General features: G+C 43.1%; 1 protein-coding gene across 1 annotated transcript in view; it reads right to left on the reverse strand.

The window, feature by feature from the left end:
• The window catches only part of ros1 (c-ros oncogene 1, receptor tyrosine kinase), a 174823-nt gene that overhangs the window by 143813 nt on the left and 11098 nt on the right, over window positions 1-19912 (reverse strand). Inside the window, exon 2 of the mRNA XM_014209994.2 lies at window positions 4236-4367. Coding sequence (XP_014065469.2) covers window positions 4236-4367 — 132 coding nt within the window. The remainder of the gene's footprint in view (window positions 1-4235; window positions 4368-19912) is intronic.

The following is a 19912-nucleotide window of genomic DNA, read 5'->3' on the forward strand; positions in this document are numbered from 1 at the left end:
ACGGGTGGCACGCTAGCGTCCCACCTAGCCCCAAGAGGTTAACCCAGGCCCTGCAGCCCCCAGCACCACTCCTATTCCCCAGGTGCTCTCAATTGTTGACTTCTGTAACCTTAAAAGCCTTGGTTTCATGCATGTTAACATCAGAAGCTTTCTCCCTAAGCTTGTTTTATTCCCTGCTTTAGCACACTCCGCCAAACCTGATGTCCTAGCCGTGTCTGAATCCTGGCTTAGGAAGGCCACCAAAAATTCTGAAATTTCCATCCCCAACTACAACATTTTCCGACAAGATAGAACTGCCAAAGGGGGCGGAGTTGCAATCTACGGCAGGGATAGCCTGCAGAGTTCTGTCATACTATCCATGTCTGTTCCCAAACAATTCGAGCTTCTACTTTTAAAAATCCATCTTTCCAGAAACAAGTCTCTCACCGTTGCCGCGTGTTATAGACTCCCCTCATTCCCCAGCTGTGCCCTGGAAACCATATGTGAATTAATTCCCATCTATCTTCAGAGGTTGTACTGTTAGGTGAGCTAAACTGGTATATGCTTAACACCCCGGCTGTCCTACAATCTAAACTAGATGCCCTCAATCTCACACAAATTATCAAGGAATCTACCAAGTACAACCCTAAATCCGTAACCTCTTAGATATCATTCTGACCAACTTGCCCTCTAAATACACCTCTGCTGTCTTCAACCAGGATCTGCAGAGGATAAGTTCATTAGAGTTACCAGTCTCAGAAATGCTTCACAGAGTTCAAGTAACAGACACATCTCAACCTCAACTGTTCAGAGGAGACTGTGTGAATCAGGCCTTCATGGTTGAATTGCTGCAAAGAAATCACGGCTAAAGGACATCAATAAGAAGAAGAAACTTCTTCCGGTGGAAATCTGTCCTTTAGTCTGATGAGTCCAACTTTGAGATTTTTGGTTCCAACCGCCATGTCTTCGTGAGATGCATAGTAGATGAACAGGTGATCTCTGCACATGTGGTTCCCACCGTGAAGCATGGAAAAGGAGGTGAGATGGTGTAGGGTTGCTTTGCTGGTGACACTCTCTTTGATTTATTTAGAATTCAAGGCACATTTAACCAGCATGGCTACCTTAGAATTCTGCAACAATACGCCATCACATCTGTTTTGCACTTAGTGGGACTATCATTCGTCTTTCAACAGGCTGTGTAAGGGCTATTTGACCAATTAACCTGTTGGGTCTAGGGGGCAGCATTTGCACGTCTGGATAAAAAAAATGTACCCGATTTAATCTGGTTACTAATCCTACCCAGTAACTAGAATATGCATATACTTATTATATATGGATAGAAAACACTCTAAAGTTTCTAAAACTGTTTGAATGGTGTCTGTGAGTATAACAGAACTCATTTGGCAGGCAAAACCCTGAGAAATTTTCTGACAGGAAGTGGATACCTGATGTGTTGTATTGACTTTAAACCTATCCCATTGAAAAACACAGGGGCTTAGGAATATTTTGGCACTTCCTATTGCTTCCACTAGATGTCACCAGCCTTTACAAAGTGTTTTGAGTCTTCTGGAGGGAGATCTGACCGAACAAGAGCCATGGAACGGTGATGTCCCATTAGACACCTGGCGCGCGAGTTCATGTTGGGTACCCTCGTTCCAATATGTTATAAAAGAGTATGCATTCGTCCACCTTGAATATTATTCATGTTCTGGTTAAAAAAGGCCCTAATGATTTATGCTATACAACGTTTGACATGTTTGAACGAACGGAAATATATTTTTTCCCCTCGTTCATGACGAGAAGTCCGGCTGGCTTACATCATGTGCTAACGAGACGGAGATTTTTGGACATAAATGATGAGCTTTTTTGAACAAAACTACATTCGTTATGGACCTGTGATACCTGGAAGTGACATCTGATGAAGAGAATCAAAGGTAATGGATTATTTACATAGTATTTTCGATTTTAGATCTCCCCAACATGACGTCTAGTCTGTATCGCAACGCGTATTTTTCTGGGCGCAGTGCTCAGATTATTGCAAAGTGTGATTTCCCAGTAAGGTTATTTTTAAATCTGGCAAGTTGATTGAGTTCAAGAGATGTAAATCTATAATTCTTTAAATGACAATATAATATTTTACCAATGTTTTCTAATTTTAATTATTTAATTTGTGACGCTGACTTGACTGCCGGTTATTGGAGGGAAACGATTTCCTCAACATCAATGCCATAGTAAAACGCTGTTTTTGGATATAAATATGAACTTGATAGAACTAAAAATGCATGCATTGTCTAACATAATGTCCTAGGAGTGTCATCTGATGGAGATTGTAAAAGGTTAGTGCATCATTTTAGCTGGTTTTATGGTTTTGGTGACCCTGTCTTTGACTTGACAAAACATTACACACAACTCTTGTAAATGTACTGTCCTAACATACTCTAAATTTATGCTTTCGCCGTAAAACCTTTTTGAAATCGTAAAACGTGGTTAGATTAAGGAGATGTTTATCTTTCAAATGGTGTAAAATAGTTGTATTTTTGAAAAATTTGAATTTTGACATTTATTTGGATTCAAATTTGCCGCTCTTGAAATGCACCTGCTGTTGATGGAGTGCACCACGGGTGGCACGCTAGCGTCCCACCTAGCCCCAAGAGGTTAAGAGATTGATGGCCTCCATAATCACCCAACCTCAAACATCTTGAGATGGTTTGGGATAAGTTGGACCGCAGAGTGAAGGAAAAGCAGCCGACAAGTGCTCAGCTTATTTGGGAAGTCCTTCAAGACTGTTGGAAAAGCATTCCAGGTGAAGCTGGTTGAGAGAATGCCAAGAGTGTTCAAAGCTGTCATCAAGGCAATGGGTGGCTACTTTGAAGAATCTCAAACATAAAATATATTTTGAATTGTTTAACACTTTTTTGGTTACTATATGATTCCATATGTGTTATTTCATAGTTTTGATGTCTTCACTATTATTCTACAATGTAGAAAATAGTAAAAATAAAGAAAAAACCTTGAATGAGTAGGTGTGTCCAAACTTTTGACTGGTACTGTACATGTGTAATGAACTGCACACAATAACAGACACACACGCACACACACACACACACACACACACACACACACACACACCCCATCACACAAACACACATGTCATGTACCTTATTCTTTTTAGGGTGCATTGAGGGCCAAATTCAATTTATTTTAATTAATCATGACTTAAAGAAGCAATATCTTCTATATAGTACAATTGAATAGAACTGTGGCCTGTGCATTTCAATGGGCATAATGCCCCTGCACACACAGACGCCCATCCAACCCAACATTGGCATAAAACTGTTCCTTTGAGAAAACAAATGTTTTCCGTAAACGAAAAATAAGAACCGCAGAAACATTTTAAGGGTGAGAAACGCTAGTGATGTATGGTGTCGGCGTGGGAAACATTTATGCTCTGACAGCGCTCTGCAGTGCCTCTGTCAAGTAAGTTCAGGCAGCCGTAGTTGTGGGCTACGTCCCAAATGTCACTGTATAGGGCTGTGGTCAAAAATAGTGCACTATATATTGAAAAGGGTGCCATTTGGTACATAGCCATAGTTGTGTAATGGCAGGCAGTCGGGGCACAACAGCTTCATTAAAGGAGCTCTCACCTATTTTGCCGCTTTACCAAGGTTGAGAATGACTCGGCGCACGTGATATGTATTTACATCGCTGTTAGTGAGCATTTCTCCTTTGACAAGATAATCCATCCAACTGACAAGTGTGGCATATCGAGAAGCTGATTAAACAGCATGATCATTACACATGTGCACCTTGTGCTGGGGACAATAAAAGCACACTTTAAAATGTGCAGTTTTGTCACACAACACAGTGCCACATATGTCTCAAGTTTTGAGGGAGCATGCAGTTGGCATGCTGACTCCAGGAAGGTCCACCAGAGCTGTTGCCAGAGAATTGAATGTTCATTTCTTGACCTGAAGTTGCCTCCAATGTTGTAATAAAGCCTTTTGTTGCAAAAAAATTATTCTGATTGGCTGGGCCTGGCTCCCAAGTGGGTGGGCCTGGCTGCCAAGTGGGTGGGTGTATGCCCTCCAAGGCACACCCATGGCTGCACCCCTGCTCGGTTCATGTGTAATCAATAGATTAGGGCCTAATTTATTTATTTAAATTGTCTTATTTCTTTATATGAATTTTAACTCAGTAAAAATGTTGAAATTGTTGCATGTTTATAGTTTTGTTCAGAATAGATAAGCTGTACTCACTGCACATGTCCCCTTCGTCGTCGCCGAGTGGGCAGTCCATCGTGAAGTCACACAACTGTCCCAGAGGGACCCCTGGGCCGTGGTGACAATGGTACTGGCCCTGGAGGGGGATGTTGTGGAAAGGGGAGAGATCTGGAGAGAAGCAAAGAGAGAAAGATAGAAACACATCTGTCAACAGATAGAAATTAATCATCATCACAATGACATGGTTGAGGCTTGGGGGTGTCAAGAAATGGACACCGTAAACAAAACTGCTACCATGTACTATTTACAACAGAAAAGTGTAGTTTGCATAGATATACACACACATGTACTTTTACATATGATATGCTCCCATGTTGTTGTGGAACGGGGAGGGATGTGGAGAAATCATAGAGAGAGATAGAAACACAGAGCAATGAGTGCTGGAGGTTAGTCTTGCGGTACTGCTGCCACTGCCAGATCACATACACTGAGTGTAAAAAACATTAGGAAGATACTCTTTTCATGACATATGCTGACCCGGTGAATCCAGGGGAAAGCTATGATCCCTTATTGATGTCACTTCTTAAATCCACTTCAATCAGTTTAGAAAGGCGAGAGAAAATGGTGAGGATGAGAAGAAAATACAAGAGGATAGTGGAGAGAGAAAGGTATAGAATGAAGAGGAGAGTGCCGATCAGAGGGTGAATGGGCAAGACAAACTATTTAAGTGCCTATGAACGGGGTATGATAGTCGTACCAGTTTGTCAAAGACTCACCCAAGTCATAAACTGTTCTCTCTGCTAACACACGGCAAGCGGGACCGGAGCGCCAAGCCTAGGACCAAAAGGCTCCTTAACAGCTTCTACCCCCAAGCCATTTTACTGCTGAACAATTCATCAAATGGCCACCCGAACTATTTACTCTGTTTTTGCACTGCTGCTACTCGCTGTTAATTATCTATGCATAGTCACTTCACACATTCACTCGATACCAGTACCCCCAGTATATAGCCTCGTTATTGTTATGTAATTTTCTTCTGTTACTTTTTGATACAATTTTTGGACTTTAGTTTATTTAGTAAATATTTTCTTAACTCTATTTCTTGAACTGCATTGTCGGTTAAGGGTTAGTAAGCATTTCACGGTAAGGTACCTATTGTATTCAGCACATGTGACAAACACAATTTGATTTGAATGTGTCAAGAACTGTAATGCTGCTGGGTTTTTCACCCTAAAAAATGTCCTGTGTTTCCCACAAGAATGGTCCACCACCCAAAAGACATCCAGCCAACTTGACACAACTATTGGAAGCATTGGAGTCAACATGGGCCAGCATCCCTGTGGAATGCATTCGACACCTTGTAGAGTCCATGCCCTGACAAATTGAGTCTGTTCTGAGGACAAAAGGGGGTGCAACTCAATATTAGGAAGGCGTTCCTAATGTTTTATACACCTCAGTGTATATCGCCCATGGAGTCCACATATATTGCCCCTAGAGGCCACCAGTCTACCCCTTCACTATTTATCTGTCTCCCTCTCTCATACCTGACATATACGTATCTCTACATGAACAATAAAAATCAGAACAACAAAACATCTCCACAGTTATTAGCCATGTCGCCAGACTGCTATCGTCCACCATTTAATACATAACATAATGGTGTATGTGTAAGTCTGCTGTAATGCGTTTGTAATGTGTCACATAATATTCTCACTTGAAATAATGGGCTGGATGACATTATACAAACCAGCAGGGTAACACTGAAGAAAATGTATAGGAGAAGAGATTCAAACTGCATTTCTTCCAACAGATACTGTACAAAAGCTGTCAACTTCCAGCCAAGGATCAAGGAACTACCAGGGAGAAAGAAAAAACTGAAATGTTTCGGCCCTCCAGGATCATCATTGAATAGCCCTACAACTGCACAGCATAGAAGTGTCTGCTGGGTTGTTTGGTTGACCCAACTGCTGGGTTGCAGGCTTTGGGTCAAATTGGTTTGGTTGTTTTCTTTAAAAAGAGCAAGGTTGGGTTGTTGATGCTGGGTTTTTGGTGCTGAGTTATTGAGATATGACCCAGCGGGTCAGATCAGAAGACTGGAGGCATAGTTTAGCAGGAGCGTGGCTGGGGCTGTGGCAGTCATGACATTTTGTCATGCAAATGAATGCAAATTAATAAAATGATTCTATAGTAAGAATAATATAATTGAACTGAATAAAATAGAAAGGACATTTTTCCCATTCCGGAGCAAGTGTGCATATGAAGTGGCTATGTTGAGCATAAAAGTGATCATTTGAAACAGGTCCTATATGCTAGATTTAGAGTTATTTGGCTAATTTAGTTGGAAATGATACAAATCTTAGAATGTATTAGAAATCAAAACATTCAGTACATGGGCTGCGTGATGCGACTATACATTCAGTACATGGGCTGCGTGATGCGACTATACATTCAGTACATGGGCTGCGTGATGCGACTATACATTCAGTACATGGGCTGCGTGATGCGACTATAGTCTATTGACTATTTGAAAAAGTCAAGAAAAAAAAGCTTGCGCTCTGTTCCTTGCCTCAGGCTGCACACGCGGTTCTCTCATCAAGTGATCATATTTTCACTCATCAATTTGATGTTGTCTTTACTAATATCAAATGGGCAGGCACAAGGGTAAAAAGACATCCATATGCAATCGATTAGCGAATGGAGGCCGCTTTCCCACATTTTGTTTTTATGCCGGGTAGGCTACTCCAGTTTGCAGCAGCAGAAAAACAAATACAGTAGCAGCTAGGATCCTCCTCTTTTTAGTGGCAACCATCAAAACTTTCACACGGGATAGCATAAAGAAATGTCTGGGCTTATAAGAACACTTATTTCACCTCATGCATCAACCACTGTTTGAGGAGCATGCAGCCTCTCGCTGCATGACAGGTGATATTCCATGATATGCCATGGGCTCTCCAACCATGTTCCTGCAGCTACCCTGTGCTTAAATTGGGAAACCCAGTGAAATCTGTTCGGGAACATCGATACTAACATGTTTTCACAACGAACCATATGTAATAAAACTGTTGACAGCCCCTGTTTCTGCACGCTTGAGAAAGAAATTAAGGAGAGAGGTGGGGATGGAAATGCACGGTAGTGAGACATTCTGTAGCTAAAGGTAATGTCAAATATAAAAAATGCCCTATTACTAGGCTATTCAAAAGACTCATGGATATAACATTTGGAGCATAGCATAAGTTAACCAGTCCATCCAGTATGTAAAATAATACAATCCACACTCAAAGACGATAACTAGAATTTGTTGAATTTTTTTTTTTTCGCCTTATGTAGCCCCGCCCACTTGACCCAGTTCCATTCAAACGCAATTGTGTTTGTCTTTCTGTTTCACAACTTCTGTCAACGCTAGCGAATTACCTCAAAGCGGTGGCTAGCTAATAATAAAAAAACGTGCATCTTTAACACATCTTAAGAAATAAACAAAAACAAAACATGGCTCACATTTGGGAACACACACAAATGGCTTCACCAGGAGGAGGGAAAAGGATTGGTATTTTTGAATGACACCTGAATCTGCCTATGGGGACTCTGCTCTATAAGTGTGTTTATGCTGAACCGACAATAACATCACAGCCAGTAGCATCCCAGGTCAAAATGAACTGAAATTAATATTTATTTGTGGCTGTACCATTTCAATGTATTTGAAGATAATGAGCTGATGGCCTCCCAGTGGCTGGAAGACTGTGGATACTCTGTGGACCACAGAGGCACTGTTGTCAGTGTTGAAGAGCCCTGACGGAGTGCTGAACTCCTAGGAGCTGTTGGATATCAAGTGTCCTGTTATGGGGAAGGGCTGTGATATCTGGATGATGTCTTCAATGGGAAAGCCTGTGATGTATTTGTATTTATTATGGATCCACATTAGCTGCTGCCAAAGCAGCTTTTAAAATTTAAAACATTACAAAATATTCACAGATTTTACAACACACTGTGTGCCCTCAGGCCCCTACTCCACCACTACCACATATCTACAATACTAAATCCATGTGTATGTGTAGTGTGTGTGTGTATGCGTGTGTGTGTATGCGTTTGTCTGTGCCAATGTTTGTGTTGCTTCACAGTCCCCGCTGTTCCATAATGTGTTTTTATCCGTTTTTTAAATCTAATTTTACTGCTTGTGTTAGTTACTTGATGTGGAATAGAGTTCCATGTACTCATGGCTCTATGTAGTACTGTGTGCATCCCATAGTCTGTTCTGGACTTGGGGACTGTGAAGAGACCTCTTGTGGCATGTCTTTTGGGGTATGCATGGGTGCCAGTAGTTTAGACAGCTCGGTGAATCCAATATGTCAATACCTCTCATAAATAAAAGTAGTGATGAAGTCAATCTCTCCTCCACTTTCAGCCAGGAGAGATTGACATGCATATTATTAATATTAGCTCTCTGTGTACATCCAAGGGCCAGCCGTGCTGCCCTGTTCTGAGCCAATTGCAATTTTCCTAAGTCATTTTTTGTGGCACCTGACCACACGACTGAACAGTAGTCAATGTGCAACAAAACTAGGGCCTGTAGGATGTGCCTTGTTGATAGTGCTGTTAAGAAGGCAGAGCATTGCTTTATTATAGACAGACTTCTCCCCACCTTAGCTACTACTGCATCAATATGTTTTGACCATGACAGTTTACAATCTTTTATTACTCCAAGCAGTTTAGTCATCTCAACTTGCTAAATTTCCACATTATTTACTACAAGATTTAGTTGAGGTTTAGGGTTTAGTGAGTGTTTTGTTCCAAATACAACGCTTTTAGTTTTAGAAATATTTAGGGGTAACTTATTCCTTGCCACCCACACTGAATTTAACTGCAGCTCTTTGTTGAGTGTTGCAGTCGTTTCAGTTGCTGTTGTAGCTGACATTCTGGCTTTACTCAAAGTCAGTGGCATGTCGTTAGTCAAAATTGAAAAAAAGCAGGGGCCCTAAACAGCTACCCTGGGGAATTCCTGATTCTAACTGGATTATATTTGCTAGGCTTCCATTAAAGAACACCCTCTGTGTTCTGTTAGACAAGTAAGTCTTTATCCACATTGTAGCAGGGGGTGTAAAGCCATAACACATACGTTTTTCCATTAGCAGACTATGATCAATAATGTCAAAAGCTGCACTGAAGTCTAACAAGACAGCCCCCACAATCATTTTATCAATTTCTCTCAGCCAATCATCAGTCATTTGTGTAAGTGCTCTGCTTGTTGAGTGTCCTTCCCAATAAGCATGCTGAAATTCTGTTGCCAATTTGTTTACTGTGAAATAGCATTGTATCTGGTCAAACACAATTTTTTCCAGAAGTTTACTAAGGGTTGTTAACAGGCTGATTGGTCGGCTATTTGAGACAGTAAAGGGGGCTTTACTATTCTTGGGTAGTTGTAACGATGTGCGCTGAAAGTCAGGAAGCAAGCTCGGGGAGTGAGTGATTTAATAAATAAACGAAACACGAACAACGCACAGACATGAAACTGAAACAATAACGCCTGGGAAAGGAACCAAAGGGAGTGACATATATAGGGAAGGTAATCAGGGAGGTGATGGAGTTCAGGTGAGTGATGACGCGCAGGTGCACGTAACGATGGTGACAGGTGTGCGCCATAACGAGCAGCCTGGTGACCTAGAGGCCGGAGAGGGAGCACACGTGACAGTACCCCCTCCATGACTGGCGGCTCCAGCCGCAGGACGCTGACCAAAAGACGATCACAGGGATCAGGAGTTGGACCGGTCACCTCTGCAGAGGTGCAGGAAACCTGTCAATCCGGCTGACACGCAGGAGCATGGCGACCTATAGCGCCGGAGAGCATACCTGACGGTAGCCCCCTCCCGGTGCGTTCGGCTCCAGCTGCAGGACGCCAACCCAGGGGACGATCCCGGGGATTAGGAGCCTACCGGTCACCCCTGCTGAGCCTGGCGATCTGGCTGAGGCATGGGAGCCTGGCGATCTGGCTGAGGCATGAAAGCCTATAAAAAAAACTCTCCCTGATGCTTCCCTTAGGTGAGGCGCCTGAGAAAGGAACCAAAGGGAGTGACATATATAAGGAAGGTAATCAGGGAGTTGATAGAGTCCAGGTGAGTGATGACGCGCAGGTGCCCGTAATGATGGTGACAGGTGTGCGCCATAACGAGCAGCCTGGTGACCTAGAGGCCGGAGAGGGAGCACACGTGACAGTAGTGGAATGACTTTAGCTTCCCTCCCTGTGAAGGTGGTGGAGGGTACACCCCAACTGCAACCACATGGGCCACGTGGCTACTACATGCAGGTGCAAATTGGTATGTTTTGCACAGGACTGAGAGAAAGTAAGGTGCATATCTGGACTCCGTCCCAGCAAGTTGTCGTTCCTGTTCCCTATGATGAACAGTTCTGTGCAGAGGCTGTCCTGAGGTTGAAGGCATTCTACTCAACACACATGCTGCCATTTATTGTTGAGGAGTATCAGTCAGGCAGATTGTCACTGAGTGACAAATATATGCAACTCTGTAGAAGTATGTAGTCCGATGTCTCTCCTGTTTGCACTTACAAATTGTTAAAAAGTCTGACTTAATGTTTATGGCTTTGTTTTTTATTAATATTAATGAGTATGTAAAACAAATAATAAAGTTGTTATAGAATTAATTTAAATGTATTTAACGTTACTTTTGACACAACTTTAATTCATATTGGGAAATCGACCCTGTGAATGGCATTTCACTGGTCAGTTCATTCAGCATCTTCATTAATGATATCACCACTCAAGTTACACAGGGCAGCACAGATTCAAAGTATTTTGTCCATTTTAGATGAGAGGTTGATTGGCACACGTGACAGTACCCCCTCCACGACGCGCGGCCCCAGCCGCAGGACGCTGAATTACGCGTTCCACATGAACCCTCACGTTAGCTATCCATCTTGTACATGTGGTGTCTTCCTCTGACAGCTGTGTGCCTCTTTTTGTGAAGGCTGGAATTGTTAAATGTGACCTTCCTCTCGTGTAGCAGATCACGGATTGTAAAGCCCCGGTCATCCATGACCTCATCACCTGGACAGAGGTACTCCAGGAACCCAGAATCCGATGTTATATATTTGTCGCTACATCTACCTCCATATGCTGAAGAGATGAACATCACTAGACCACAAGGAGCAATGGTGACCAGGTATTTGATAGTGTTCTGGGCGCAGTAATGGCTGAATGACTCCCCCCTTGAATCCATATTCTTGTTCTTCTGTAAAGCAGTTTCTGAGCAGTCAATAATGCAGGTTGTTCCTGGGTAGTGGTCCTTAAAACATTGTGGCATTGTAGCACGGATGGTTTCCCTTGGCAACCATGGAATGTACTCAGATTCTCTTCCATCATGCCAATCCAATAACTAATCACTTGACTGACAATACTCTAGGAAACACCAAAACTTTCTGCCCAAGTCCTGCTGCAGCAAGTTGAGCTACAGCTTCATCAGTGTCATCAGGAGTTGGTCTCTCAGGTCTAACTGAAAGCTGCCTTTGTAGAGGGATAGAAGATGTTCCGCCAGGGTAGAAAAGGCAGCAAGAGACAAGCCTGTATACAGTCGACAGAGTGCTTCGTTCCTCAGCAAGGTTTTGTAGAGAGGTGTTGCTGGGCACTGTGTCCCTGCCTCACAGGTATCCCGGCCTCACAGGCTTTATATGATCATCTGAGCTGTAGTTGTGATCACTTAGAGATGGGTATTCCATTGGGTTTGGGCATCCTTCTCTGAAGGCATATCCATTCCTTCTATCTGTGTTGGCCAATCCCCATTTTCAATTTGGTAAACACTTGAGCCTGTTGTGTCATCTGTTAATAAATTAGTATGGCTTGTTAAACAAGTCAATGGACAATTATTAACAAAACCGTACAATGAAACACCATGCTGCATGAACGCTCCTAATAATATTTAATAATCATAATAATTAAGTACAGTATATATCAAATGGGATTTTTTTATTGAGTTGTATAGGAAATAAATGCTGCTATTATGAGACTGTTCTTAGATACAAGAGCAAGAGGGAGACACAAAATGAGAGCAGGCAAACTGCTCAAGCGTTTGGCTTACCTGTCACTGATGACTGCCTGACCAACACACGATGCTTCTTCACAAGTGGAGCATCATAGCCAAGACATTTTTCTAGGTAAAGATGCTCCACCGTAGGCTTCTTGTCAAAGAAGTGGTAGGAGCACACAAAGGGATGTTTTGGTGGTTTCTTCAAAGACTCTGCATCTTTAGGAGGTGGATGCGGGTCGTATGGGGCTCCACAGGTACATTCAGATCAACGTAGAGGTTGGTGTTCAAAACATTGTTGTAAAAACTGCATCCTCTTCATACTGAACATATAATGCTTGTCATGTTGATCGATTTTACGATTTTGTGCGGTTCTGTCAATGTAAAACAATCAAGCTCTGAATTAAAAGTACCACTTTTGCCGCTTTCGCCTCCCGCCACTAGCATGCGCTAGCGTCGTTGGAAATAGAAACACAATTGCAACTAACTCACCGCGATCACTGTGACGTTCCAGAATAAGGCGAATAGGCCAGACCAATTATGTACCAAAGACATCTTAAATCTTTTTCTTTTAATGTTTTTCTGCAGTGCATAATATGCGGTATGCTATTACGCTATGGATTGTACAGCACTTTTTTTTTTATTCACATATGCATAGCTGTAATATGGGTATGGGTGTTCTACATGTAATGTCTTAAATGCTTTGAATTAATCATCACCTTTGAAAGCGCTGTCCATTTCATTGTGTTAGACTTTGAAACAACATCCACAACAACCATGCTTTCCACTCAGTTTCAACCTGCTGTTCAACTTCTTTCTTCAAATTGATCATCACAGTGAGGTGAGTTTTAAAATAATGTTACTGTTTTGATGATCAGTGTTTGATGTGATTTTTGATAGCATTTGCATTGATGTCATAGTGCTTAGTGGGACAATAGATCCCTGAGTACCAGGGAACCTTCATAGCAAGTTGGGTACTACCAACGCATTGTTAGAATACGAACTTATTATAATAGGTAATAAATAATTGTAATATCCTGGAATACTGTCTAAAATGAAAAAACTATTAAGGAAAACTATTATTTGCAGTATATAAACTTAATATGATGAACACGAACTTAGTTTATTTTCACGGGTAGCCAATGTAATATATCTGAAAGCCACACCCCTAATAAACCATGGCTCCTGGAAATAACCAAAGGATTAAACTCTGCTAGGTCAACCTAGCATGAATGTAAAAAATACTCAAATGATGGTTAAATTAACCCATGTTGTTAACCCAGCACTTTTTTTGTCATCAACATTGTAAAGTCTGTGACAAAGTATAACACAAGGATAATCCATAACTCTAGCCATGAATATCTGAATCCCATCGTTGGCCCAACTCATCATAAATCACGTAAACTCTGACAGTCGCGTTTTGCATACGGCGACGTTACCATAGGACAAGGACCACAATTTGTCAAAACAATGGCCTACATACAGTAGGGTGGCACAGTGGGATAGGATTTCTGACAAATGTGTGATGTCACCATGATACCATGGCCATCAGTCGGGAGCATTGAGATGGTAGCTGGGGAAAATTTGCATATCTATGCAAATTGTAAAACAGAAGCATCAGCAGACAGACTTGATTGAGTCGCAAATGGCACACTATTCCCTAAGTAGTGCACTAGTTTTGACCAGGGCCCATAGGGACTAGGGTGACATTTGGAATGTATCCTTGTAAAAACTGACAACTCGCTCTGAGTTCATCATCGGAAGCTGATGATCGTAGATAAAGGAGAACAAAAAGAAAAGCAGGAAGCTTGCTGATGGGGATCACTTTTTCCATTTTCATAGGGAAGAAAAAAAGAGCGATATTATCGCGGATGGCTGCATCCGTGTACTGTACCATAGTTTGCCCTTGATTTGTGTGAGAGACAATGTAAGATTAAGTTAGGCCTGAAAACCTGAGAGTATGAGTACACATCAAAGAAAGACCACAGACAGTGAGTTCTACACTTTCAATTGAATAAAAACCAGGTGGTGTAGGAAAATAACGATGAATGTGTCATGGTGTAAATGCAAATTACAAAAATAGCTCCAATAGATGTCTTTAGAAAGATAAAACTCTTATGTCTAATTGTGTGGCCAAATGTACAGCCAGCTAACTGTAGACCTGGGATATGTCCCAAATGGCACTCTAAGCCCTATATAGTGCACTATATATGGAATAGGCTGCCGTTTGGGACATATCCCTATGCTTTCCCCCCACCTGTTAGCACAGTAGGGTATATCCGCAAATAATGAATTTCTTCGCACAATGACCTTCAATTATGTTCAGTAAAACATCTCAGCAGTGACTGCCTCTTTTGTGTTAGGTCTTTATTTCTCCCAACGCTTGGCTATAAAGCCTCATTTACATACAGTGAGTAACAAAACACCACCTCATGTAATCACCATGGCAGTTAATGCTTTTCCCTAACATTAGACAGAGTGAAAAGGCTTGCTAATGCTCAACTTGAGTTTAATGAGAACGACAATCTTAGTCAAAAGTATAGTAGAAATAAGAGCTATATGCCCGTATTCTGTGTGTTTTATGGGGGGGTCATATGTGAGCTCTTTTGTATACAGTTAATTAAATATAATAATATGGGCTTTTACGGCCTTGAGTGTTTAGCTATGTTGACAGTAGCAATTATGTGATTCTGACTCCCTGGTTGCTTACTGTGAAGAACTGACAACTCCACAACTTGATTAGAAAACAAAACATGATTTCTAGACCCTAACCTACACCTCATTATCACACCTCGCCTTGAGACATAGCTGTATACACATATGGCTGTAGTCCACAGCCATGTATCAGTAGCACCATCAACCGTCTTATAGAATTTGGAGCTAGGTATTTACCTGTCTCAGCTGAGACTTCCTGTATCCCTTGAGTTTGAGGAGGCCATGTTGAAAACCAAAGCAGATTTCTACCTTTGACTTCAGTTCACAGAGCAACTGACTGTGGCCAGGCAGACACGTGCCTCCGAGCTGATTGCAGTTGGTCTGCCTTAATCACGCTTGTCAGATTCTGAAAACGCGGGAGGTGCGAGACAAAGCGGGAGGTGCAAGACAAATTGCCTAGGGGAGTCAGCGGGTTTTGTTATCCCAATCACCCACGGCTCTGTGCTGGCTCTGAGGAATGTATGTGGGGAGGAAAAGGCAAAGAGGTGACAGCAGAGGCCACTGTGGCTGCCAAACCCTACTGACGAATGGCAACATTGTCATCGAGTAGATTCTGCCTCATTCTGGAGAATGAGTAATATCATATGTCGACTTGAAATGAGGACTCTCATCTCAGCTGGCAAAATTGGTTGATGTGCCATCATTACAAACATAAAAATTAGGTCTGGTTGGAATAACGTTGTCATGACTGTCCTGTGAGGATCTGAATGGGTCAGATCAGCTTGGCAATGGATGACAGTTGTCATGGTTCCCATTCTACAGCAGGTTGAGGTGACTCTTAGTTTTCTTTTGATCACGGCTCCCGAGAACCCCCTTATCCTTGGGTACACCTGACTAGCGCTACATAACCCACTACTCTCCTGGTCCACGGGACACCTACTAGACTGGGGTAAGATTTGCCAGAATAAATGTCTAAGACCCCCACCTACAGCCTCACTGCGTCCCCCTGCATCCATTGAAGACCAAGACTTCTCCTCTCTCCCTACCGAATACTTCGACCTCCGGGAGGCCTTCAGTAAGAGACAAGCTGCCACCCTCCCTCATTGTCCATACGACTGCGCCATAGAACTCCTACCCGGCTCCACCCCTCCCTGGGGCCGTCTTTACTCCCTCTCGATCCCTGAAGCTGTAGTCATGGACAATTACATCCAGGAGTTGCTGGAGGCAGGTTTCATTTGCTCCTCAACATCCCCAGCTTGTGCAGGTTTCTTCTTCGTGGGAAAGAAGGAGGGAGGTCTGCGTCCCTGCATCGACTACCGAGGGCTGAACAGGATCACGATTAAGAACCGTTACCCCCTACCCCGGATGTCCACAACCTTGGAGCTGGCCCAGGGGGCCCAATTCTTCACCAAACTGGACCTCTGCAATGCTTACAATCTTGTGAGAATCAGGGAGGGAGATTAATGGTCTTTTCACAGTGGAACGAGGGGGACAAGAGAATGCACCCATGTGCCTTTCTTTCAAAGCGGTTCTCACCCGCGGAAAGCAACTACGATGTAGGCAACCGGGTGAACTTGGCAGTCAAGTGGGCCCTTGAGGGGTGGAGACACTGGTTAGACCATAAGAACTTGGTCTCCATTCAAGAAGCCAGGAGGTTGAATGCTTGCCAGGCTATGTGGGCTCTGTTTTTTTAACAGGTTCAACTTCACTCTAGCCTATAGCCCGGGATCCAAGAATCAGAAAGCAGATGTCCTGTCCCGCCAACACAATGCCTCTAACGAGGAGAGCGACTCCGAGCCCATCATCCCCAGCTCCTGCATTGTGGTTCCTGTGTTATGGAGTATAGAGACCACGGATCGACAAGCCCAGACCCGAGAACCTGAACCTGGCGGGGGTCCCACTAGCAGACTTTAAGTTCTGCGATGAGCCCGTTCTCAAGTGCTACAGTGGGGACACTACTCTAAATTAACTGGGCATTCAGGGGTTAATTGCACAATGGAGTTCCTGAGGCGAAAATTCTGGTGGCCCAACATACTTGAAGATGTGAGATCCTTTGTTGCGGCCTGTTCCACCTGTGCCCAAAGTAAGTTCTCACGACAGCAATGGGCTGGGTTGCTCCAACCTCTGCCCATCTCCGGCCGGCCCTTGTCCCACCTGTCCGTAGAATTTATCACAGGGTTACCTCCATCCCAAGGGCTTACCACTATCCTGGTGGTTGTTGATCAGTTCTTCAAGGCAGCCCATTTCATTGCCTTACCCAAGTTGCTCTCAGTGATGGAGACCACTGATCTCATGATTATGTGTTTCACTACACGGACCTCCCTAGGACATTGTCTTGGATCGTGAGCCCCAGTTTGTCACACGGTATTCAGAATTCCTTCTGCTCTCTGTTGGGGGCATAGGTGAGTCTCTCCTCGGATCAGAGCGCGAACCTCCTTGCTCTGCTCATCTGCCCTACACCAACACCAGGCAAACAGGCACTGAAGGCCTTTTCGGCTCCTCCGACCGGGATAACAAGTGTGGCTGTCCACCCGTGATCTTCCCTTAACCTGTTGGGGATAGGGGGCAGTATTTGCACGGCTGGATAAAAAACGTACCCGATTTAATCTGGTTACTACTCCTGCCCAGTAACTAGAATATGCATATAATTATTGGCTTTGGATAGAAAACACCCTAAAGTTTCTAAAACTGTTTGAATGGTGTCTGTGAGTATAACAGAACTCCTATGGCAGGCCAAAACCTGAGAAGATTTCAAGCAGGAAGTGGCCTGTCTGAGAAGTAGTGTTTCATCTGGGCTCTTTTTATTGAAGACTCAGGATCTGTGCAATAACGTGACACTTCCTACGTCGTCCATAGGGTCTCAGAGCCCGGGAAAACGTTGAACGATATCGAGGCAGGCTCTGGCTGAAACACTTTATCGCTTTTGGCAAGTGGCCACTCAGAGTACTATGGGCTTAGGCGCGTGCCCGCTTCGACCGAATGCTTTCTTTTCCTTTGTCTGTTTATCTAAACGCAGATTCCCGGTCGGAATATTATCGCTTTTTTATGAGAAAAATGGCATAAAAATTGATTTTAAACAGCGGTTGACATGCTTCGAAGTACGGTAATGGAATATTTAGAATTCTTTTGTCACGAATTAAGCCATGCTCGTCACCCTTATTTAGCCTTTAGGATAGTGTCTAGAACGCACGAACAAAACGCCGCTGTTTGGATATAACGATGGATTATTTTGGACCAAACCAACATTTGTTATTGAAGTAGAAGTCCTGGGAGTGCATTCTGACGAAGACAACAAAGGTAAGAACATTTTTCTTATAGTAAATCTGACTTTGATGAGTGCTAAACCTGCTGGGTGTCTAAATAGCTAGCCCTGTGATGCCGGGCTATCTACTGAGAATATTGCAAAATGTGCTTTCACCGAAAAGCTATTTTAAAATCGGACATATCGAGTGCATAGAGGAGTTCTGTATCTATAATTCTTAAAATAATTGTTATGCTTTTTGTGAACGTTTATTGTGAGTAATTTAGTAAATTCACCGGCAGTGTTCGGTGGGAATGCTAGTCACATGCTAGTCACATGCTAATGTAAAAAGCTGGTTTTTGGTCTAAATATGGCGTAATTTCCAGTATCACTACCCAGAATCAGGAAGCCACTGTTTCAGTCCTGCCATTTGATTTGTTATCTCTTGCTGGTATATTTTACAGCAGTCACCAGTGGACAACGTCTGTGGCCATAAGGAACATAGCTCGGCTCTCTTATGAAATACTGTTAAAGTGATGATGCACTGTGAGATTATTGCGAAACAAGGAATGATGGATCACTAGTAATATAAAGCTTATTTTTCCCGCTTATGATTCCTGTTGCCGTCATCAAACTGTCAAAAAGAGTGATGATAAGAATTAGTATATGATAGATTTGATGAGGTTGGTGTCAGTGGATTACTGCAACTCGCTGTTGGCTGGGCTCCCTGCCTGTGCCATTAAACCCCTACAACTCATCCAGAACGCCGCAGCCCGTCTGGTGTTCAACCTTCCCAAGTTCTCTCACGTCACCCCGCTCCTCCGCTCTCTCCACTGGCTTCCAGTTGAAGCTCGCATCCGCTACAAGACCATGGTGATTGCCTACGGAGCTGTGAAGGGAACGGCACCTCCATACCTTCAGGCTCTGATCAGGCCCTACACCCAAACAAGGGCACTGCGTTCATCCACCACTGGCCTGCTGGCCCCCCTACCTCTGAGGAAGCACAGTTCCCGCTCAGCCCAGTCAAAACTGTTCGCTGCTCTGGCACCCCAATGGTGGAACAAGCTCCCTCACGACGCCAGGACAGCGGAGTCAATCACCACCTTCCGGAGACACCTGAAACCCCACCTCTTTAAGGAATACCTAGGATAGGATAAAGTAATCCTTCTAACCCCCCCCTTAAAATATTTAGATGCACTATTGTAAAGTGGTTGTTCCACTGGATATCATAAGGTGAATGCACCATTTTGTAAGTCGCTCTGGATAAGAGCGTCTGCTAAATGACTTAAATGTAAATGTAAATGTAAAAATATTATATATTATAAACATCAAGGTAATTTGAACTACAGATGTCGGATCTTAATTTGACCCCTTTCGTCGCAGGAGGAAAATAATCTTGCAGATGGAGGATTTTAAAATATGAAGAAAATATTTAGAATTGCTGCCAGGGGGCAGCTGGAAGCAGTGTTCGTATACAATTCAGTACTGTACCTACATTGTACCTTATGCAGGCTACAGCGCATCTTGTGTGGATTATAATAAATGGACATATTTGCAGGGGGTAGATGTATTTTTTGTTAGGGAAAATCCTTTTTTTAATAAATGGTTTTATTATATATTGAAGGCAAGCAATAGGCAGAGTAAATTATTGGTTACCGCAGTGCTTGTGTGGTCCAGCGGTTTCCCTTGGCACACATATGCCAGAGTCAGTATGTACAGTATGTATCATCAGTTTTCATTCCATTCATATTGCTAGCATTGTGACCGCTGTAACGCTGTGGTCTTAGCAGGGC

This window comes from Salmo salar, chromosome ssa09 (genome assembly GCF_905237065.1).
Source record: "Salmo salar chromosome ssa09, Ssal_v3.1, whole genome shotgun sequence".
NCBI lineage: Eukaryota > Metazoa > Chordata > Actinopteri > Salmoniformes > Salmonidae > Salmo > Salmo salar.